This window comes from Amphibalanus amphitrite, unplaced genomic scaffold (assembly GCF_019059575.1).
Source record: "Amphibalanus amphitrite isolate SeventyFive unplaced genomic scaffold, NRLGWU_Aamphi_draft 000192F_arrow, whole genome shotgun sequence".
In the NCBI taxonomy this organism is placed as follows: Eukaryota; Metazoa; Arthropoda; class Thecostraca; order Balanomorpha; family Balanidae; genus Amphibalanus; species Amphibalanus amphitrite.
Window position 1 is genome coordinate 479,531 of NW_024881687.1, and position 24,242 is coordinate 503,772.

General features: G+C 47.7%; 3 protein-coding genes across 8 annotated transcripts in view; 1 reads left to right on the forward strand and 2 right to left on the reverse strand.

The window, feature by feature from the left end:
• Positions 1–903, reverse strand: part of LOC122384506 (serine/arginine repetitive matrix protein 2-like) — a 45,775-nt gene extending 44,872 nt beyond the window's left edge. Inside the window, exon 1 of one of the 2 annotated variants that reach the window (XM_043372011.1) lies at positions 475–903. In XM_043372011.1, coding sequence (XP_043227946.1) covers positions 475–579 — 105 coding nt within the window. In that variant the 5' untranslated portion in view covers positions 580–903. The remainder of the gene's footprint in view (positions 1–474) is intronic. The other variant, XM_043372012.1, reaches the window with a different exon arrangement.
• A 2,394-nt stretch (positions 904–3,297) lies between these two features.
• LOC122384507 (fukutin-like) lies at positions 3,298–13,404 on the reverse strand. The gene is made up of 4 exons (XM_043372013.1): positions 13,299–13,404; positions 7,181–7,423; positions 4,563–4,845; positions 3,298–3,677 (listed from the first exon to the last, which is right to left on the reverse strand). Exons 3-4 carry the CDS (start codon positions 4,811–4,813, stop codon positions 3,452–3,454), a joined length of 477 nt encoding a protein of 158 aa, XP_043227948.1. The 5' UTR covers positions 4,814–4,845; positions 7,181–7,423; positions 13,299–13,404; the 3' UTR covers positions 3,298–3,451.
• A 7,869-nt stretch (positions 13,405–21,273) lies between these two features.
• The window catches only part of LOC122384508 (NACHT and WD repeat domain-containing protein 2-like), a 61,648-nt gene continuing 58,679 nt past the window's right edge, over positions 21,274–24,242 (forward strand). For 2 of the 5 annotated variants that reach the window (XM_043372016.1, XM_043372017.1), the window contains exon 1: positions 24,086–24,235. In XM_043372016.1, coding sequence (XP_043227951.1) covers positions 24,128–24,235 — 108 coding nt within the window. In that variant the 5' untranslated portion in view covers positions 24,086–24,127. Of the gene's footprint in view, positions 21,389–22,676; positions 22,766–23,952; positions 24,236–24,242 lie in introns of those variants that run through there. The other 3 variants (XM_043372018.1, XM_043372015.1, XM_043372014.1) reach the window with 3 other exon arrangements.

Here is a 24,242-nt window from a genome sequence, read left to right on the forward strand (position 1 = left end):
CTCTACGTAAGACTTCGCTCACTCCGCTCGCTCAGTAACAAGACTTCGCTCGCTCCGCTCGCACGTAATCAGAGATGTACACCTATCACTGGCGGATTGAAGCGGGCATTTGTGACAAATGCCTTCACCTCCAACGCCCCCCCCCCCCCCACGGCGCCAGAAGTCGACGAAAACTTACGGTTTTTTCGAGAATGCAAAGCAAACAAAACAACTTATATCATGTAAAATTTGTTTTAAACTGCACGGGAGTGCGTAAGGAGTGAAAATTTGAGGAGTTCTGTGAAATTAGGGAAGCTTTTCGGGGTGTACCTATGCCCATTGTCTAACTCCCACGGAAATGACACCTATTTTACTCAAGGCTGTTTAGTGTTCATGAAACACTTGTCTCAACTCACTCAAGTCAAGTCTGACTAATTTTCAATGTTCGCTTTGATTTCCTGTTTCTGCATTGAATCAATAAATATACAACCTTACCTGTAACGCCTCTTCTAAGCTCAGATTATTTTCTTTAGTGAATTCTTCCACTGACTGAAGGCGATCTTCCCAGAGTTGTCTCACAAACTGGACAAGATCTCTCATCTTTGCTCTCTTATCGACAACTAACGAAAAATTAACTTAATAAAAGCAAACTCAAAGAAAAACGGTGATGATTTGGAAACCGTGTAACTACATATCAACAACTACCTGAAAATAATGCCTAAAATTACCATTTTCACGCAATATACCGACACAACACCGCTTTGCGCCAGTCTCAAAATGTTGATATTTTGGAACCTCCGGTTGCTAGGCAACAGTACCTTTTCAAGGCTGTCAACAGCTGTCTCAAGTCATGGTTCCTCTTATTTAGGAGATAGCCATATTTTCCGGAGACATCTCAGACGAATAAACAGCGGCACCAACCACGCATCTCACTGATCTCAGCTGTGAGCTGCTCGGGACGGTACTGCTGTGGTTACATACGAAAACACAAGATCCTTCCGATCAGAGATGCGCGGACGATTGATTTAGGGAGAAAAAGACTAAGAAGGATTAACTCGCGCTGGATCGGGGGAAGGTTGAAACTTGAACCCTGAACCCGCGTCCCGCACCCTTGCGGTTTTTCACAAGAGTACCTATAGCTCAAAAACAGCGGCGCGGTACGGCTCCGTTTTGGAACACCTGTTCATAATATTTTCAGGACATGTGAAAATTTCAGACCCGGGTCATCCAAGGTCAGGTCATCAGGTAACTTAAGTGACCTTACCTCAGAAAGTTAATACCTAATGCTCGCCATACTCCATAGCTACACCGACTGAGAGATCGCTTTAAAACTGTTAGCGGCTGATAAGAATAACAATGTGTACATATTAAGTGAATGTCTCGGAATTTTTATATCGGTGACCGGTTGACCTAAGGTCATGTCAATTTTGAGACATCGCCATTATATGTCAGTGGGAGACAAATGAAATGCGCGTCATTTGAACGAAAACCATACTAAACGCCCACAGCGGATAGGTTTCAGCTAATCATGACAGACTGAATCGGGATATTACACCCGTGACCCCTTTGCATGTACACAGGTAACTGGTAAAAGTACATACCTGAGGTCACCTCAGGTCATGAAAGGTCTCCAGCAGTTTTCTTTTACAATATTTTTGGCAAAGACAAGCTAGAGCGATGAAAACACCCTGGATGTGTTCAGCTCGACTATACGGGTCTGCTAAAATGCAACATAGCCTTTTCCGGTCAGATCATGACCTTGACCTCAGGTCAAATTTTCAAAATGACCTTCCAAGGTCAAACTATGGCTCATTCGACGCGTCTCGACGAGAGGAGCATGATGCCGAAAAAATCAATGTCGTGGAAGTTTTGAAGCGAAAGTTATTTTAGATTTTTTTTTCGTAAAACATCAATTTTAAATGTGTTTGCTCTCTGGAGTTTGTACTTTGTAGGCTTAACTGTTGAATATTTATTTGAGGTCAATGCCGCAGTGCTGTAGATCCATTAATTCCAGAGTTATCGCCGATTTTTCGAAAATGTTGAAAGGCAAACTTGTTTGGCTTGGAAAGACTTTGTTTGCCTCTGTTGACCTGACCTTTGACCTGTCCTCAAAATATGACTGACTTATTTTCCTCAGAAGCCGAGTTAGACCGGGGGAGGGTGTCCCAACACCCACATCGCCAAACTGCCATATTATCACGACATCCAGAAGAGTTCCCTAGATGTTCCCCTAAACCAAACCACCGAGTTCTTTCCCCTACCGAGTTATCGTCAGCTCGCCGGGCTGTCAGCCGCCGAATGACGAGTTGAGTTTACATAGCAGTAGCTGCCCTTGTACAACATACGCCCACTGGCAGATCAATCACATCTCAGTGGTTAGAGAGGTGTGGTGTGACTAATGTAACACATTGTTTAATTTACCTTTGCACAAGCAAAGGGCGCCAATTCTGGCCCAGAGAGCGTTCTGAACAGAGCGTTATCATGTGTGTGTCTTTTCAGGCGAGAAACATGTTTTTTGCATCCTTACGTCAAATAGAGGTATTAATTTCAAATTTGTTGATCACTTCGTTTTGTTTATTGTTCAACGTGCGTTCACACATGGTAACTAATCAACATAACCATATAGCACATATCTGTTGCAGGTCAAAAGCGCTTATAGCTATTCAGGTGTTCCCAATTTCCAATAAGAGTTTTGTGCATTGAAACGCCACTTTGAGCAGTTATAGCATTATAGATAGGTACGATAATTAACTGGCGCTCGTGAATCCAATGGAAATGTTTTAAGAAATTCCATCAATTTGTTTCACTAATATAATTGTTTCCACCGTTAGGCTTAACGTTCCAATTAACCCATGTGGTGTGGGACGTACCTATCATTTCACTATTTTTTCAATCATATTCATTGATAGTATGAGCGTCAGATGAGCTACCATATTTTTTATTCAACACCGTCAACAATCAGTGCCGATCAATACCACCAACCGCGACAGCTGTGATGTCCGACTGCCCTCCGCCACAGCACATCCACTCGACCTCGCCTCGGTCACGTGGTCAGCGGTCAACCAATCACCAATCGCGACCGGGCCGCACGGCCTCGCCCTAGCAGGGTATGCTGTGCCGCAATACGCCCAAAGTGTCTGGGACGAGGAGCTCAACATACATATTAACATGCATATCAAATGTACGGTGGACAGAATCGCTTATGCACAATAACATACATAAGTCATGAAGGTGACACGCAAAAACCAAAAACGAATGTACACATCGCATGGCGAAATTTCGCCGTTCCTTGCAAAATCGTCCTACAGATTACCTTTCTTTGGTTTTGTGGTCAAAAACACCAAACTTTTGAAGCCCTTTTTTAACTTATGCATAGCATAAGCACTGAGAACAATGAACGCTGACCCAATGGCCAAATGACCGTACCAATATTGTACAAAATAAATAGCATTTGTATCCACAAAATATCACATCAGACCTCGAATGTCTGAAACACTTCAGCCCTCATGCTTTCGGGCCAGCGGCCATTTTCGACCACGTTCGGGTGTCCGGTGCGGTAGTTCCATGGGCCCTCGGGCGGCGGTGACGCCCAGTCGGGCCCGTAGAAGGTTCGCAAGTAGACGGAGGGTTCACAGGGCACGCCGACCCTCAGTCCGTCTAGCAGAGCCCAGCAGAGCTCAAAGTCCGGGTACGACCACCTGGGGGACACGAACCGGCGATATAGGTACTATACTGGTCAGACAAATCACACGGACACCACACGGTCACCAGCATGATAAGACAGACCACACGGTCAGACATATCCCAGATATCCCACGGTCACCACACGGTCACCTCACGGTCACCGCATGATAAAACAGAGCACACGGTTAGACATATCCCACAGTTACCACACGGTCACCACACGGTCACCGCACGGACACCTCACGGTCACCACATGATAAGACAGAGCACACGGTTAGACATATCCCACAGTTACCACATGGTCACCGCACGGTCACCACACGGTCACCACATGATAAGACAGACCACACGGTCAGACATATCCTACGGTTACCACACGGTACAGACCACATGATCATTGGTCAGACAGATCACAAGGTTAGACAGACCCGCGATCAGACAGACGACACGGTCACCACCCAGTCAGACAGACGATGATGGCGAAGTGATAGATCGCACACCGCCTGTAAAACATGAGCGGCACCTAACTTCTAAGCCCTAACGTCGAGGATTGAAGGCTTGCGGGGGAAGGGCAAAGGGCGTTTTTTGTTGTTGTTTTTCGCTCCTCCTGACAAAACCTTGATCTGGCGCCGTCCGGCACGTCCACCTCATACCTGTTTGAATTACTTGCAGAATTTCCGTAAGGGCAGTTCCATCGCCTAAGGCGATGGAACTGCCCTTACGCAGCAGAGCGACTGCAGCAGAGCTCTGCGACTGCAGAGCTCTGCAGTCGCGTCTTACGCAGCAGAGACGACTGCAGCAGAGCAGCATCCGTCATCAGTTGAAAGATTCAAGGTGATGACGCAGCGCCATAATATCAACCACGAGTCATGCCAAACACCGTTTCAATTACAACCCACTTGTATTTCTGCAGCGTGTCGGTGTCGATGCCGCCGATGTAGCGCGTGCCGTTGGCCTGCGGGTAGGAGAAGAACACATCGAGCCGCGTGCCGTTACCGTCGCCGAACGACAGCTCCAGACTGTCCTCTGGCAGGCCGAACTGGTGTCGGAGTTGGGCGCCCTCGGCGCTGGCCGCCTCCATCAGTTGCGGGACGGTGATGTTGCGCTCCCACAGCGCCTCGATGGCCACCTCCAGATCCACGTCCCCCATGGCCGGCACCAGCTCGCACTGACGGAAGAACCCTGCCACAAGGAGCACAGCGTAAGCAATACGCAATAAGTAGCATGTGGAGCACGGTATTCTTGTCTTCACTCTCAAAAAGTAATTTCCACATCACTAAGGTGCCTACATACATAGTTCCTAGCTGTACATTTCACCCCTGCCTTCTTATCCTGCGATGTAGCGGAGGAAAGGAAAGCTTTTTTTGTATACCCCAGCTATTCAAATACATCAGGTGGGAGAGGTGTGTTGTAAGGTGGTGTTAACAAATTGACGATTGTCGCAGTGCTGGACTAGTTTGCACTTCGCCAACATTTTTTGACGGACTCGCTCAAACATCGACTGAAATCATCAGTCTGTGATCGTTGAAATGCATTTGAATGAATGAAAAACGATAAATATAAACATAAAACCATGATAAATGATAACAATAACACGTCAAATGTATATTTAAACACACACAAAGCTTTCGGTATGAAAATACCTTGATCACTGTGTTAACAGAAATGAGGACAGAAATTGTCACCGGCAGCTTGTACAAAAATATAAAATAGCACTCGAAAAATAGATCACAATCACGAGATTATCTATCGGGGTCCTGCCACTAAGCTTACTGCGCATGTTGCTAAAGTTATAAATCCAGTTCTAGTATTGATGGTATCGCGTGCTGATATGTGAGCCGCTTCTAAGCACGCGATACCATCAATACTAGAACTGGATTTATAACTTTAGCAACATGCGCAGTAAGCTTAGTGGCAGGACCCCGATAGATAATCTCGTGATTGTGATCTATTTTTCGAGTGCTATTTTATATTTTTGTACAAGCTGCCGGTGACAATTTCTGTCCTCATTTCTGTTAACACAGTGATCAAGGTATTTTCATACCGAAAGCTTTGTGTGTGTTTAAATATACATTTGACGTGTTATTGTTATCATTTATCCTAACTGTCTTGGATATTCTACATATAAAACCATGAACTATAAACATAAAACTATGAATTACAGACAGTGATGAAATTTTAACCCGGCAGGCGGTGGGCCTCCCGGCCACCTTCCGCGCGGTGGGGGGGAGCATTTTTTTTGCCCCCCCCCCCCCCGTATCTCCGAAACTACTGGACGGATCCGGAAAATTCAAACGGCGTTCGATAGCCCTGTCAAATTTGTCGCGGTGAACCAAATTTCATTGACCTCGGGGTCACCGATGACGTCACAGGTCAGGTCAAAGATAAAATGTTTCACCGTTCACGGGGCTTCTAGGGAAAGCGCTATAACACCGAGTAAAACGCATTTTGTCGAAAATCAGTGATAGGGCGTCAGTTGTCTAGTACATATGTTGCTATTAGAGGTCACTGGTCATACCAGGTCAGGTCACAGGTCAGGTCACCAAAGGTCACAAAGGGTCACCACATGACCCCAACTTTACTAAGGTTGTGCGATGCATGTTTAATGACCAGTTTTTCATTTCCAACTCAATGGTGTTGGTTATAAGACTATCAGGTACGGTTTAGGTCATTTTCTGGTGGAGGTCAGGTCAAGGTCAGGTCAAAAAAGGTCAAATTTCAAAGTTGATATGTTTGCATGAAATGGGTATTGATTCGATGCAGCTCGTCACGGGGAGTCTAATGGTGGTCTTTGTTTTGCGCTACGAGGTCTAGAATTGCTAAAAATTGAGTTTGAAAATTTAACGTCATCAATTTTGAACAGTTTTTCGCTATAACTTGGCCAAAAAAAAGAGGTATCGATCTCAAATTTGGTGTGTAGATAGAAGACGGTAGGGACTATCACATATGTTCCGGTTTTTCGAAATTCAAAAAACTTTTTGGATTTTTTTCGGGTACTATATTCAAAAAATCTATTTTTGATTTTTGGGGGCTAAAATCCAAAAAATTCAAAAATCCGAGATAGTAGTTTTGTAGCCCTTTAAATTCTACACCTCTTATCTTAAAAACATTTTCTGTATCTCTAAAGCTGTAGGCCTGACAGCTCTTCTTGCGAAACCTTTTTTTTTGGTCGAAAATGGCAGAAATGACGTCACTCTGACGTCATTAGCGTCCAACTTATCATAGCCTTTGTAAACATATTTGGTCACAATGTGCAATAGCTATTCACGGGAGGGTACTGATAGTTTGGTGACGATCGGCGCAGCGGTTCTTGAGATATATCGAAAAAATTAAAGTTGGGGCAAAAAATGCCCCCCCCCCCACACCCTGGAAGGTTGAGACTTCTATCCTGCCCGACTTGTTTAGCTTCTTTAGCATGAGCCACGTGCTAAAGAGACCCATGGCTCACACACATCCACCAACTCCACCCCCTTACCCGATACACATGAATGAATATACGTGATTACAATATGCATACCTAAGAGGGAGCCGCTGCCCAGCCAGTGGGGTACTTCTAGCTTGTCCAATGTCCAGCGCGCGGACAAGGGCAGCCATCAGCCACCAGTGGCGCGTCCGGAACGCCTCGCCTTCCGGACTGGAGTCGCGAGGTCTCAGCCGGTGGTAAGCGCGCCCCAGATCACGATAGCAGTCCCGCAGTTGATTGCTTGAGCCAGTGTGGTTCTCAAAGCGACGTTGAACGTCAAGTGATTGAAGCAGAATGCTGAAAAGTTGTGCAGGGTGTTATGCATATACAGAGTAGGTACCGCATAGGCCGCTATCACCTATAGGTAGATTGCCACCACCATCATATGTAGTTCATACTTCATTCTTCAGTATTGCACACTCCATTTATTTGGCTTTAGTTCTGGCAGCTGACCTAAATTTACCAACATATTATTCATGTATAGTTTCATAGTGAATTAGACAGTAGACACTGCGGGAAGCAAACAGTACATTCAAGTCCAGGGCTGTGAAGCAAATTTATCTTTTGGTTCTCCGACTCCGACTCGGTTTCAAAAATCGCCTCAGACTCCGACCCCAGCTCCAGCTCCGGACATTCTTCCTTAAAGGGACCCTCCCACCTTCAAAAAAGTTTATGAATTGGCATGAAAGTGATGTCGCTCGGTTCAGAAAGAGCGAAAACGAATATCTACCAAATTTCACCGAAAAATATTCACCGGTTTTTAAGATATTAGACTTTTACTTTTGTTTACTTTTATTGGGATCTCCGCTGTTTCTAGTGACTTTATTTTAGAAGTGCGGCGTTTGCGGCAGATGTTGCGCGCAAATAGCATATACCACCGCGTGCTACAAAACGTTTTAGTCAAACATTCAAAAATCGTTAGATATTTGCGCTGACGTCACACATTCAGAGGGGTATTCCTAAGCATTAAATCAAAATGCTGCAATTTTGAAATTCAATATTTCCGATTTAAGGCATTTCTCGATGTTGTGAGTGCCGAAACCGGTAATTGTGAGCCAGGGACCCCATTTTGGCTATCTCAACTCAAATCTAATGTTAAGGTGGGAGAGTCCCTTTAAGACCATATCATGAAAGTTCATGCCGGATATTTTTTCATCTTGCCTTAAATGATCCATTGCGCGTTCCAAGGCATAATATTGCAAATATGCTTTATGAATAGCATGCAGATTTAAAAGCATTTTGTGGCGCAGCCTCCGGTTTGTGCTCTTCTTGCTGAAAACAATCGTTTATAAACAGGAATACGGCTTTGGCTTCGACAAAATCCGGCAAAATGAAAATCAATGCAGCCTGTATCACCCCCCCCCCCCCCATCACGAAAACTTCGGAAGAAACTGAAACGTAGACTGTACCGCACTACACGCCTGAACTGCAGACTGTACCGCACTACATGCCTGACAAGTAGACTGTACCCCACTACATGCTTGAACTGTGGTCTGTACCGCACTACATGCCTGAAATGTAGACTGTACCGCACTACACGCCTGTGGTGTAGTGCGGACTATCGCACTAGCGCATGAAATTTGAATTGGGCCGCAATTCATTAATGGAATTTATCATCAGTTGTGCAGCGAATGGTCGTCTGTTGTGATGCCATAAAGAGTGGATTGCTGGCTTGCACGATGTCTACCGTGTGGCCTTTGCTGGTCATTGTTGAACGCTTAGGAATGCCCTCCGCCGTGTCGCTGACGGCACAGTCCGGCGGCCGGCGCTCTCGGCTGTTTTGTCAGGCAGACAGCAGCTCTGAGAGTAGGAGGGGTGGGGGGGGGGCGTGACCGTCACGTGTCGATGGCAAAGTCGTCTCGCCGCAGTGTGGTTGCGACCGCGACAGAGCCATGATTAGTTTACTTGCAAACTTGGGTCAACATTTTCACAGGAGGATGAGATATGATCATATGTAACTGCTGTGGTATAACCATGTGAGCTTTCGCATCGTTTAGCACCGTGGTTTTCACGACACACACAAATAAGTACCCTCCCGCCTGCAACACCAGAACGAAGAATAATGTATTGGATCCCGCGAGTCTGACGCTCTTCGACTTCACCTCCTTTTTGCAATCGGCTGCGACCGCTATTGTGCAGTGGGCATAGCGCAGCTAATGGCCAGCAGTCACTCAAAGGGTCATTTATTTATTTTATTTATTTATTCAAGTGATCACCAACAGGGCGGACCCCCACTGACAGGCGAAGTCAAACTAACACTATACATGATAAACAATGACATACGGTCATGTTTGGTCATCAAAGGTCAATATCAATTTTTTCGACAGCAACTCTTGATTGAGACATGATACGGCAATGAAATTATCTGGAATGTGTTCAACTCATCAATAGGGATCGACTATTTTTCTACATGACCCATGTCGGGGTGGAACACTCGTTCGATCCCAAATCGGCCCCATAAGGGCAAAGGAAAAGGCCTCTGTTTCGCCTCGCCTGGCCCCTATGCAAAAGGCCAGGCGGCTCACGGTACTGTGAGGCTATAAGAACCCAGGCACTAAATCCAGATGAATAATGCACCCCAAAATGGTTTTTAGACGCACAGTGCTTTACTACAAAGACCTAGAAGTCTCTGTTTCCATGCTTAACTCGAACCGTCACTATTGACCCAGTTTTGGGGGAGAGCGTAATGTTCGGGAGCAGACATGTGCATGGATCCGAGAAAATGGATCTGGGATCTGATCCCACGGATCCTGATCTCGGATCCGTTGGGATCATAGATCCAGCTCTTTAATTTATCGAGAGATCCGTAGGGATCATGGATCCGAGTCTAGTATTTTTTCTTGAGATCCAGTGGGATCATAGATCCTCATTTATTTTTGGTCAACACAGAAATCCCAAAAGATCACTCGTTGCAACTCACAAACGTTCTTAATTAGTGCTTTTATGTGATAACACGTCATAATCCATAGTTTTATGGCACTTATTGACATAGAAACACTTATCCACTCAGATCATAGATCCATCGTGTCGGGTCGCGGCCGGCCGGCCGCGGACCATTTTCAGAAGTGGCGGGCAGACCGTGCGTCGAGTACTTGCTTACTCGCGCAGCGGTACTGGGGTTCACAATCATTGTTTAAAAGTTTGTCATTTGCCATGAACTTTAAATTGTACACTGTAATTAACGGTCATATGTCAATTATTACGAGTTCTTCAAAATTCTTCTATGAAAGAAAACGATTTCATTTCACTCAAGAATTGTCTTGTCCACCGCCAGCCAGCCGCCATCCACTGGAAGAGATAGGCTCTGCGGCACAAAGTGTCGCTTTAAACTGGACTGGGAACCAATGTGTGATGACACTTCAAGCTAAATTTATGCTCATTATGTACCTAGAAGTATTGGGAACAACGCTCTGACTGTACATTTTTAGATTTTTGCCTCTAAATGCAAATATTTACAATCAAGTACTTTGCGAGCGCAGTTTAGAAGCTCCGGTAATGTTAAAGTCCAGGGCATATTTTAAGGCACTTACTGCGTCCCATTTTGGGACGCAGCCCCCTTGCCTTGGGACGTAGCCCCTGCTAATTTGACCCACTGCGTCCCTGCCCTGTCCGGTTCCCCGACCTGTGCCCTGCTGTCTGCCCTGACCTGTACCCGGCCTTCCCTCTAAAATGTCCTGTGTCATGCCCTGCAGCCTGCCGTGCCCTACTTTCTGCCCTCCTCAGTGTCCCACTCTGTTCCTTGCCCTGTGCCCTTAGTCGTAGCAGTGCCCTTTGCTCAACTTGGGGACGCAGTAAAAATTTGTTAAAATATGCCCTGTTAAAGTCCTATCTCCGACAAGTATGTAAATACTGCTCTAGGGAACCAACAGTTCGCATCGTACTAGCTTTAAATTATATCCATATTGTTCCCAGTACTTTCCTGAACACCGTGGTGAGTGTACATTTTTAGTTTTTTGCTTTACAAGCGTAAAATTTGTCTGGTTTTACACCACTTCATTCGCCTCCATGCCCCGTAACGGCGACGCGCGGCCCGGCCGGCCGGCGCCCGCTGTAGTTCCAAGCACTGCCCGATAGATGGCAGGCGCAGAAGTGGTCCGGGCCGTCCCGGTACGTGCTTTTGGTTTATCGTCAGATCCTGTGAGATCATAGATCCAGGATAAATTTTTCACGCCAGATTCGGTGGGATCATAGATCCGAACCTACAATTTGCCTCGAGATCCACTGAGATCATAGATCCATCACTCGGATCCATGCACATGTCTGTCCGGGAGGTCGTAGACCCATCTTCAAGCAAGACAGATTAACCGTTTTCACGACGGCCATCTGGTACACATTTGGTGCACATCTGGTGCAGATTAGGTGCAGATTTGGTCAAATTAGGTCAAACAAAGATTTGGTCAAACAAAATTGCCGGTCCTGTAGCTCAGTTGGTTAGAGCGTTGGTATCCGCGTGGTGAGAGCACGCGTTCCCGGTTATGACAGTCCGGGTTCGAAGCGCGACGGGCGCTCGACATTTATGGGCCTCCTGACAGGTATGGTTGCGGTTGGTGGCAGGCCGTAGCCACTAGCCAGGCGAAGTCAGCGAGGGGACCGGCCGTGCGCGGCTTTGTGCGCACGTTAAACTTTGGACTCTAAATTCTGCCATAGAATCGGAATTACGCGATCGGAGGGTAGAGGGCAGGGTCATCGCAACAAGCTTCGCTTAGTGGTGGCTCTGTCCTTGTGAATCCTTCCCATCAAAAGGTTCGGACTAAATTTATAAAAAAATGACGTCAATTTTTCAAACCCAATTTTTAGCAACTCTAGACCTTGTAGCGCAAAACAAAGACCACCATTAGACTCCCCGTGACGAGCTGCATCGAATCAATAATACCCATTTTATGCAAAACAATCAACTTTGAAATTTGACCTTTTTTGACCTGACCTTGACCTGACCTCCACCAGAAAGTGACCTTAACCGTAGGTATCTGATGGTCTTATAGCCAACACCATTGAGTTGGAAATGAAAAATTGGCCATAAAACATGCATCGCACAACCTTAGTAAAGTTGGGTTCATGTGGTGACACTTGGTGACCTGACCTGTGACCTGACCTGGTATGATCAGTGACCTCTAATAGCAACATATGTACTAGGCAACTGACGCCCTATCGCTGATTTTCGACAAAATGCGTTTTACTTGGTGCTATAGCGCATTCCCTAGAAGACCCGTGAACGGTGAAACATTTAATCTTTGACCTGACCTGTGACGTCATCGGTGACCCCGAGGTCAATGAAATTTGGTTTCTCTCGACAAATTTGATAGGGCTATCGAACGCCGTTTGAATGTTCCGGATTCGTCCTGTAGTTTCGGAGATACGGGGAGGGGGGCAAAAAATGCCCCCCCCCCACCGCGCGGGAGGTGGCCGGGAGGCCCACCGCCTGCCGGGTTAATCTACGAAAGACTACGCTCGCTTCGCTCGCCCCGTAACAATTGATGCTTCAATGATGGGCTTTCAATTTCATTTACCGTTACGTGTTATGCTCAGTGACATCAAAAAAAGATCCATACCTATCGGAAAACGACCAAAAATTATGACGTCACTGTGACGTCATCTTGAGCGCTGCAACCACCAAGCTTTCTTCAGATGTGGCGTAGCTATTCATTTGAAGTTTTACCAAGCATGAAGTCAAGTAACAACTTCATACTTCAGGTAATAGGTTTTGGAGATATCACATAAAACGTAAAAGGGGGCAACTAACGACTTAACTCGCGACCCGTTGGGAGGGAGCCCTCCTGTGGTTTTTCGCAGATAACTCAGAAAGAGCTTATAATTTCGGTTTGAAACTTTCAGTACCTACCTACCTCTCCGGGCATCAATTTTACACAACTCTTGAAAAATCACTTTCCAGGTCATTTTAGGTCACGAGTTAGGTAAAGAGGTCAAACTGAAGTCATTATCGGCCATTTTTCGTGGAAAAGTTGTTCACGGAGAAAAATTGCAGAAAATCAAACTTTCAACCCAGAGACTCAAAAGTAGAACCGCAAGTAGAGTTACAAAAAATGGCCTTCCCGAAATATCAATATTATAAAAATATAAAAATCCAGAGATTTTTGGTTACCCGTTAAAGTCGCTCGAACGAATTAAAAGAATCAGCATGTAGGACTTAGGAGTGGGCGGCTGATCTGCTCACCCGACGCCGACCAGGCCCATGATGAGAAGCAGCACGGTGGTGTGTGCGGTCCGCACCCGACGCACCAGCGCCACGCTGAGCTCCATGGAGAGGTAGTGAGTGAACGCTCCGGCACCAGCGGTGCACTGTCACGGGCCGGCCGGCCGGCGGCCTGGCCCATCTACGGGAAAGCCCTGCTGTTCGGAGCCACAGGGCAACGGTTCGGAGCGCCCACACAACACATATATAATCGCCTGCCACCGGACGTGAATGCTCTCGACGGAAAGCGCTCCGACGGGCTTTGAAGCGCTTCCTTGCCCGTGATTGAACTGACATGTCTACAAACATGGACATACGTAATTGTGTGTGGGCACGTGGCAGTGTAAAGTGTTGCTTGTGTGTTTGGTTTATATGCTGACATTAGACTTGTATATGCTCAGCATATATGCAATACAGCATAGTTATATGCTCAGACGCTCAGATAAGACACATTCAGGGACGGAGCTTCCTATACGGTTGGTGGGGCGGCTGCCCCACCAACTTGCTATTTTGCCCCACCATAGAGTTCTCTCTATATATAGAGAAGTCTGTGGCCCCATCAATGAGTGTTTTGCCCCACCAACTCTAGCTGATTTGCAAGACTTTATTGCTTTGCAAATCAATCATTGAGGAGCTTTGGAATGTCTGTGTTATGAAAAATGGTACATTTGCAACGACAGGAATTGATTCATTGCTCATTTTATTCAACTTGACAGTCGGAAAGTGTAGGTTTGATGCCTTTTTGCCCCACCAACCAGGGGCGGATCCAGGAATTTTCGGGAGGGGGGGCGGCAAGTCGAAATAGGGGCGACCTGGCAATCCGGGGGCGCTCCATACAAAGGGGGCGCCAAACCCTCAAAATCGGGAGTTAAAAACCCGCGCCGTGCTGGGGGCGTTATTGCGCTCCCCGTCAGGTTTTTCGCATATATCTGAAAAACGGCTGAGCGCAGCGCCGCCATTTTCAGTATACCTTATCATGCATCTTTTCTGCACATGTTGTAAAAATTTCAGACGCGGGTGATGGAAGGTCAGGTCACCAGGTTATGCCAAGTGACCTAACCTAAGAAAAAGTTCAAATGCTCAACATTGCTATACCGACTGAACGATCGCTTTGAACCTTTCAGCGATTGATGAAAGCAACAATATTCATGAAATGTATATCTCGGAATTTCGATATCTGTGACCTAAGGTCAGGTCAGTTGTGCGACGTCTCCATTAGGTAGGTAGGTATGATTAAGTCTTTGGGAGAAAACTGAAAGGCATCTCTTTTGGACGAGCGCCATTCTAGACAATATCAAGCATTGGGATACATATAAAATTAACACACTGAATAAGAACATTGCACCTAGTGTGACCACTCATTATGTCCCAGAGGTCATCCCATGTCATGAAAGGTCCACAGCAGTTTTTTTTAATAACGTTTGATAGATTCATGCTAGAGCGATAAAAACACCTCAGTTGTGTTCAGCTCGACGATACGCATCGACTGCTATACAGCATGACCTTTCCCAGTCAGGTCATGACCTTGACCTGAGGTCAAATTCTCAAAATTACTTTTCATAAGGTCAGCCTTTAGTTTGTTCGACGTGTCTCGACGACAGAAACGCAATGCTGGCAAACGTAATGTCGAGACTCTCTTGAGTCAAAAGTTATTGCAGGAAAACATTGTTCGTAAATCGGCTATTTTAGAGTCTTTTGCCCTCTGAAGGCTAAACCGTTGACCTGAGGTCAAATCTGAGCGCAGCTTACAGTAACACCTCTGAAAGCAGTGGTCGATAAAACTTCCAACGTGCCAACGCTCGTTGGAGCAAGATATTAGCAATACTTGGAAGAGCTGGAGACAGTCCGCCCGTCTACATGGATGCTTCCTTACGACTAAAATACAGCATTGACTTATGACTTTCTAATCGTCCGGTGCTGTTATCGGCTGCTCGGTACCGCGTGTATGTTCCCTCATTCACTCCTGGTCACCCTTCGGTCACCCCTCGCTGAGTCGGGCCAGTCGGCTATTTTTATCCTCTTTCCGGCTAAGCTCCCGCCGTGCCGCGCCGTCTGCGAGGGACCTGACCCTTCTGCCGGCAGAGGTTTCTCCAGGTGTCTCCAAGGAGCCATCGTAGCGCTAAGGGTGTGCTCCGCATACACATGCATTGATTTTCGCCCTTACTAGCAGGGCCGCTGGCACGCGTTGGCAGCGCCCCGCGGGCATTTTTTCGCTTAGGGTCATTTTGTGGTAAGGAGGATCAGAAAATCACCCTTCCAACTTTCTCCAGGCCTGGGTGTTTTATCGAGCGCGCCTGAAAACGCACAGTGGACCGGAATCACACTTCGATTGCGTTACTTCGTATAAGGTAATACGATCAAAAGTGCGCTCTTTTCTCAATCAATAAGGACAAGTGCGTTAAAACACACTTATAAAGTTTTAAGTTAAAAGCTTTAAAATGCTAAATTTCAACATTTCTACGCTGATGATAATCGTTAGTTGTTTCAGACTTTGGCATGAAAACGTAGGCATTCAGATCCACCGTGTGACCGGTCACCGTATGCAGTGTGATGGTGTGAGTTGGGAGTCAAGGCCGTGTGGGGAGAAGGTGAGGAGATGCCGGTGTGCCGACGCGGCAATTGGCAGTGATTAGACAGTTGTGCATGCATTGTTCATCTAGCATATCATTTGCTTGGGCAAATTTATAGGTATGGCGCCTGTTTATCCGTCTAAATCAAAGGAAAGGTGTGAGTACCAATACTGGTCGTACTTTTCATAGTCATAGTCCAGGTCCTGAAATGACTGGCACCTGAAATTTTCAGGATATGTCGCAAGAGGCTCATTCCCAGACGTTGTGCCAAATTTTGCGGCGCTACGCGACACCACCTTTTACGCTATTCGCGAAAAAAAAAAAAACTTAGGGAGGCATCCCCCCTCCCGCCGGGCGAGGGCTAAGTTGGAGACAGTGATGGGACTAAGATGTTCGTTGGAGCAACTCCAAGCATTTTATCGACCTCTGTCTGAAAGGGCTATCGAATGCGCTTTTCTGCGGCGCTATAGCTCTATTGGTTTCCGAGTTATGTGCCGCTGCTTCGAAAACGGAAAAATGTTGAAATAGGCAACATTTTACCTTTGATGACCTCTGGTGACCTGACATTCGACCTGACCTAAAAAAATGACCGTTTTGTTTTTGTCCTGTTTTTGGACGATCTTTCGAATGCCGCTTATCGCGTGTCACTACGCGGCCCAGAAGCCGAGTTAGACGAGGGAGTGTGACCCTTCCCCCCCCCCTCCCCAGCAGGACACGGAAAACTCAGACCATCAGCACGGCACGGGTTAAAAGTCGTAGATGGGCACCGCTACCCTAGCAAAAGAGATTAGCAAAAAGGTGGCCTCCATTTACTGGTGCAGTCCTTCTTCTCCCGGTGATATCCCTCCTTTTTCTGGAAGCGTCTCACTTATACTGTTATGCCTCACTTCTCCCGGAAGCGACCAACCTCTGCTTGGATCGCCTAATCCCTCATGGGGAGACCCACTTTGCTTAAGTCGCCTCATTTCTTCCTCCTAAGAACGACCAATTTGCTGTAGGCGGCCCACTTATCTGGGACGCCCATCTTCTGCTAGAAGTGCACCCCTCTTCTTCCTGATGCGTCCCACTTCTACTACGAGTGCACCTTTTCTGTTGGGGCGCCCCTTTGCTGCTGAAGAGTCTTTTTTCTACTGTGAATAGGGCGGCCCTCTCCTGTTGGGCGACCCCAAATTCTGCTGGAGGCTCCCCACTTCTGCCCAACTTTTGATGTGGCGCCCCTCTCTTGCAGGGGCACTTTTCTTTTGCTGGAGACGCCACTCTTGTGGGGGCGCCCTTCCACTGCGGGGAACGTCTATCTTCTGCCAGAGACACCCCTTTTCTTCTTATGGGGCTCCTGTTTTTTTTTTTTTTGCTGGGGCGAGGCGACCCTCTTCTGCTCGGAACGGGGCACCCTTCCTTTTACTGGGGCACCGCCCCTCTGCTGGGGTTGCCCTTCCGCTGTCAGGGGCGCCCCTCTTGGTAGAATATACTCCTTTTCTTTTTGTAATGGGGCGCCCCTCTTTTGCTGGGGGCGCCCAACGGCTGCTGTCTGCTGGGGCGCCCATCTGCCGCTGGGGCGTCTCTCGTCTGCCGGATATTGTCAATGGGGCGCCCATATCCTGCTTGGCGGGCCCAACCTCTGCTGGAGGCTCCCTATTTCTGATTAACTTTTGCTGTGGCGCCTCTCTTCTGCTGGGGCGCCCCTCTTCTGCTTTGGGTGCCCGTCTCCTGCTGGAGACCCCTCTCTTCTGCTGGGGCGCCCCTCTTCTGCCAGTGGCACCCATTTTCTTCTTATGGAGCTCCTTTTTTGTTGGGGCGCCCATCTGCTGTCAGGGCGCCCCTCTTCTCGGAATGGGGGCGCCTCTCTCCGTTTGCTGGGGCGTCGCTCCTCTTCAGGGATGCCTTCTCCTGCTGGGGGTGCCTTTCCACTGCCAGGGGCGCCCTTCAACAGAATGTATCTTTTTATTCTTGTAATAAGACGTTCCTCTTCTGCTGGGGGCGCCCATCTGCTGCTGGGGCGACTCTCATCTGCTGGGAATGGGCAATTGGGCGTCACTCTCCTGCTTGGTGAGCCCAACTTCTGCTGGAGGCGCCCTATTTCTGCTGAACCTTTGCTGTGTCGCCGCTCTTCTGCTCGGGGCGCCCTCTCTGCCGCGGGATATGGGCGCCTTTTCCGGATGGGGGGGGGGGGGGCGGCCGCCCCCGTCGCCCCCCCCTGGATCCGCGCCTGCCACCAACTTCCCCGGAAAAACTCCACCCATAGACACATTAGGGACTTGAAGACTGGGTAGGATGCAGGGTCCGAGAGCAAGGTAAGGCGCGTGTTACTTATTTTTGCTAGTACTTTTCCGCTGACACCGTGGCATTTCAGTGTGGGACGCAGTGGCCCAAATTTCACGAGGACTGCGTCCCAAAGGCAGGGGGCTGCGTCCCAAAATGGGACGCAGTTAGTGTGTTAAAACATGCCCTGATATGCTTACGTACCTTAGCATGTACTGCATCGCTCATCCAGATAACTCGGAGCCATAAAAGTCACTGCTGCTCTTGAGTGCTCCTAAAAAGAAATACGACATAATACATATACAATATTGTATGTAAATAATACAATATTTTAAAGCCGTTGGATTTTGGCTCATCAAAGTGAAAAATGTGGCTCGATGTTAATAAGCCCTCTGACGGGTGTCGTTGCGGTTGGTGGCAGGCCGTAGCCACCGGAAGTCAGTGAGGGGACCGGCCGTGTGCGGTTGTCTATGTGCGTTCGTTATACTTCGGATTCTAAATTCTTCCAATATAGACCAGAAAATACCCGATTGACAGAAAGAATGCAGGGAATATGCAACAATATGCTTGCTGCTTAGTGGGGCTCTGTCCTTGTGAATCCTCCCATTCAAAAGGTTCAGATAAAAATTATTTTATAAAATAGGTACCTATTCAACAGTCCAATGCATTGTTCACTAACACTAACAGGTTTTCCGAGTAGGTAGGTATGCATGTAGTTGTCTGATCTCGTCGTGTTTTCATCAAGAATCAAGATGTTTAACAGTCGGGTCGAATAAAAAAAAACGAAGCATATTTCTCGAGTTTTGTATCCCTTCTCTTCACTGTCTGGCCTTTGATGCCATCTGGTCCATCGTCACCTCATGCATATCCTGTACCCATGGCCGAGTAACGGTCCAGTGCTTCTGCCGGTGCCAAGAATCGTGAGCTGCCTATAGGTCAGTCACCGGCCACGGTCCTCATTGCAGGCTGCAGCTGCAGATTGCTGCACCTGACAACAGGGATGCGGAGCCGTGCAAATGTCAGACGGCTCCGGCCCCGGCTCCGGCTCCGAGTAAAATGGTCCGGCTCCGGCGGCTCCGACTCCGGCTCCGGCTCCAATACTCAGTACATCCTCTATACAGTATGCAATTAAATACGGCTGGAAGAAAAAAGACGAATGGATTGGTTCACGTTGCTTCTGTATTTGCATAACAAGGCTTTTTTGAATATCACGTGTTTTACTGCCTTGTACTGTCAAACCGAACTAGATCAATAATTTTTTTCAGGAAAAATTAAGAGGACTCTTAAAAAAAGGAGCTGGAGTCGCCGCCTTTTTTGACGGCTCCGGCTCAGGCTCCGGCTCCGGGCTATATTGTTTCACGGCTCCGGCTCCGGCTCCGGGCAAAATATGCCGGCTCCGGCGGCTCCGGCTCCAGCTCCGGCTCCGGCTCCGCACCCCTGCCGGACAGGTATTGATTGGATCATAACCTGCATGAGTAAGCAGTAGGCACTGATAATATATACCTACTGCTGTGCCGGGATCATGTGTATGGTATGAATGTTGAATGTTGGATGTAGATCTTCGGCTTACGAGCCTCCACAAATCCTTGTACATGGGCCCGGTGTTGTCGTGGCTCGTTGGGGTGGATGGGGTGAGGGGTGGGCTGGGGAATCCCATGTATCTCCTCCCCTGATGGTAGGAGCGATATTCGCCGCCCTATATTTTCTATCACATGATCAGTGACTGAGTGCCTCGATATCTCAAACTGCGCACTCTACCCCACCCCCCGACCTGTCGAACCGGGTCGGAACCAGCCGCCGCCAGGGGTTGTCATGGCAACCGGTCGCTTGTTTGTCCCCTGCGGCAGTCGGAGCTGCCCCAGTTCAGGACGATAGACGGCTCTTGTGACCCTCGCATACGGATTTCGGAATCGGTGAGTAGGCAATATGGTGGTTTAGCGGTGGGTCGTAAGAAACTTACACGGCTGAAAGTGCGATCCCGGAAACGTTATTTTATCATTTAACATTTGTACTGCGAATCGCAGGGCACCAGGACATCACCCTCTATTTTTCAGCAGTGCTCTCGCGGAGGCTTGGCCATTACGTCTCCCTGGGGGTACTTGCCCTATGGCGCGGCTTGGAGCCGCCTTGGAGTGTGATGACCCCAGCGCTCACGGCCAAAGTTGACACTTCAGACCTCAAATCCCCGCGGGGCCACTGGGTTCAGCTCCGCCGTATGGCTCATTTCCTAATGGCACTGAGACAGCTGGACCAAAACCTGCTCAGAGTGACCCTGTGCCTGCAGGGCTCCCAGCAATCTCCATGAGTTTAAATATGCAGTAAATCTGATATATTGCGGTGACCACTGACCGCCGTCGACATGGACACTGGACATGGAGAAGCGGGAAAGGTGCAGGGTTTAGAGTCAGCGTATTGGATGGATATGACATTTGTCTTCTTTTTTTCATTCTTGTCTCGTAGATATTGTCAAATTTCTTTATCTACAAAACGGTAAAACTGTAATAGTTGGTACATTTCACACGTGAATTTTGGTGCAAAGATTTATTAATTGCTTCGCTTCTTCGCTGTCGGCAGCTACTTTACAATATTAAATCACATCACAAGCAAACGCCCCATTAGCAGATTGTGCTGTCTAATAGGGACGACACTGGGGAGATTATAGTGTTAAGTGTCACCCGTAGTTTATAACAAATTCAGTGCCACTTTGTGTGAAAGCCGCGCCTCTCAGACTGTTAAACGTGCAGGCGAATCGTTTGCAAATGAAATGAGATGCCACGTGGTGGGCCCTGGCGGTGTGTGGTCAGTCTCTGAAACGGTCACATAGGCGTGAAGGGTGCTCACTGCTCTGTGAACCGGAGCAGGCTGCTGGTCTCATTTATAGGAATATTTACTACCTCTAGCTCAAATTGTCCAATCATATCCTAGTTCCTCGCTTATTATTCGAGCCATTAAACCTGAATTGATTCCTACAATCTCCTTGCAAACACCGGCTTTCTGCTCCTCTTACTCTCTCCTTAGCCGCACCAGGGGACTGTCCTAAGGTCATCCACGCTGCCCCCGCGTGTACAAACACCCAGTGAGCTATGAAGGGTTCCATGTTTGCCGCTCGCAGCTCGAGCTCCTCGGCGGCCGGGCCCGCCATGGACGACCGCACCGTGGACCGCATCTTCGCCGGCAGTCTGCAGAACCTGCCGCCCGTCAGTTCCAAGATTGTGCGCATCTTCACCTCGTCCACATTCACAGGTCAGTGGGTCATCACTCACAGGTCAGTCAGAGGGTCATCATGCACGGGTCAGCAGATCATCTGGCACGGATCAGAAGGTCATCAGGCACGAGTCAGAGGGTCATCAGGCACGGGTCAGAGGGTCAGGCACCTGTCGTAGGGTTGCCACTTCACAGGTCAGAGACTATTCAAGGTCAGAGATTTACAGATCAGTGAGTCATAACCTCACAGAACAGCGGCGGCGTCCTCTTGCACTTACCACAGCCGACCCAGCCCTCAGCACCTAGCTACCACAATAGGCCGTCCCCCAGTAAGTAAACGGACCGTGCTATTACATCGGACTGTCCTGCTATTACTATTACATCCTGCTATTACATCGGACTGTCCCCGAACTATAACCGGGCCGTTCCCCGATGCCACAGCTGGACGACAATAGCGCGTCTCTGACAGTGGTGATGGCTATCTCCCAAAAGGATCAGTTGCTAAGATCCCACGGGGAAGAGCAACAGAGTTGAGCGACTGACCGCCTGACCTGTTGTTAGGCACGCCGTCCGGCTAGTTTGTATGTATAGAGTTTGCTGCCTTGGCGATGTAATTCTTACGATTTCTTGCTCGCTGACATATTGGCCAGTTTTATTAAGGATATGGTCACAGGCGGATGCTAGCTGGACGAGAGAAATGTTTCGGGTGAAGTCCCTGCCCTTGAAGGCGCCAGGGAGTGGAAGAATTGTTGACGGATGAGGTAATTTAGGTGCGCTTCTGGGAGCGGTAAACCAGCGTTTATTGTCATGTTAATGCAGCAACGCTCAAGGTTTATTACAGATTTGCATTATTGCTGATTCATTTATCTCTTACATATCAATTGTTCTCACTTTAGGAGGGGAATCCCCATCCCTGATTTGTTAGGCCACGTGCTCAGCGCTATACGGCAGCCCGGCGACAGATCGCGTAGCCTAACACCATTCCCCCTTGGGAACAACGGCTGTACCTCGAATCAAATAATGTTATATGTGTTATGTATGTATTAGATGAAAAAAATTGACATTTAAACATGAGTGCATTTTCATGAGTTGCAGGATTAATTTTAGACTTGTCTCATCATTCTTATAACTTTTTATTCTAGCAGAAAAAAGAAAGAATATAAATTCGGTTCATAAATTACACCATGAGACGGCACATAGTCATGCATCACTATTGTACCTGCATATTAGAACATCACATTCATCATTCTTACGGAGCGAATGCAATTTATGTGCACTCGATGAATGATTTATTTCACGGACTGACGACGGTCGGGGTCCCTTCCAGACACCACCCTGGAGAGGAACACCCTGATGGCCGAGGCCTACCCCCGCCTGAAGGACTACTGTCGGGAGCGACACGGCCTCGAATTTCAGGTGAGATCCCAGTTGTCGATTACAGTGTACATATGTTATGCAGAGCTGGGCGCGTTCCTCGATTTTCGGTAGTGCGTTAGCGTTCCTGCGTTCCTCCGGCCGCGGTTAGTGCGTTCCTGGAATAGCGTTCCTCAATTTTTTTTCGTTCAGTGCGTCAGCGTTCCTGCGTTCCTGCGTTCCTCCCTCAAAAATATCGCCGAACCACGCGGCGCGGGCCCAACCAAACACGGGGCGAATCGATCACAGAATACCCAGAATGGCGACGTGGGGCCGAAAAGCAACTCGACATCTCTTTTCCGAATCGAATATCTGAAATACGTTTTACCAATATCATCCGTAGGGTTTTCAACAAAAATACGACCTGCTTAAAAACAATATGTAGTTAAGTTAAAAGATGTATCATAGTAAAAGTTATCATATTTACTTTACACATTTAATGCCTGAAACTGAATCGAATAGTAAACATCACCACTAAAAATCTTTACACATTTAATGCCTGAAACCGAATCGAATAGTAAATATCACCACTAAATCTAAGCAAGCCTTCCTCGATTCGACCGACAAGTGGCGCCTCCCGGCAAACACACGTACTCGAGATTCAAACATTTGACACAGAGTTCATTGGCAGCAATATAATATTTCGGGTGGTTCGCAAGAACGCAGGAACGCTTTAAAATTTCGGGTAGTGCGTTCCTCTTACTTGCGTTCCTTTGAAAAACTTTGCGTTCCTGCGTTCTTGCGTTCCTAAAAAGGGCGGTGCGTACGTACGGAAGAACGCAGGAACGCACTAAAGGAACGCACTTGCCCAGCTCTGATGTTATGTATGTAATATGTTTCGTAAATATATATGATATATGTATGTAAATTTGTTTCGACGTTTTATCTTAACGTTTTATTGAGTCCAAGGAAATTTTAAAGATGAGAAAATTTGGATGAGTTTGGAAAGAATAAACGGCGTATAACTCGTATCTAAATAATTAACCAATTAAGATGCAGGGCCGTCATGCAGGGCGTTGTGGTATTCGACTGCCGGGGTTTTCATCTCAATGGAAAATAATGTCGCATGCTATACGCTTTGCGGCCTTCTGAGCGCCCACAATACGATTATGGAAGTGCCTATGAATGCATACTTCGGAGAAAACAGACTTTCGCGTCACTGTTCAGCTTGTGACATTTCGGAAATCTAACATTTGTAAAATTGTGCATATTGCGATTTCTTAGTAGCTCAGAAACTGATGCAACTGTCACTGATACCTTGCCGACCGTTTGCACGTGCCGCAGGTAGTTGATATGCCCTTGGGAGTGCGGGGCAGCTGTCATTGAAACTTTGCCGACCGTTTTCACGTGCTGCAGGTGGTTGATATGCGATGGGGAGTGCGAGACGAGGCCACGGACGACCACATGACCACCGAGCTGTGCATGAAGGAGATCGACAACTGCCAGCGACTCTCCATGGGGCCCAACTTTGTGGTAAGAC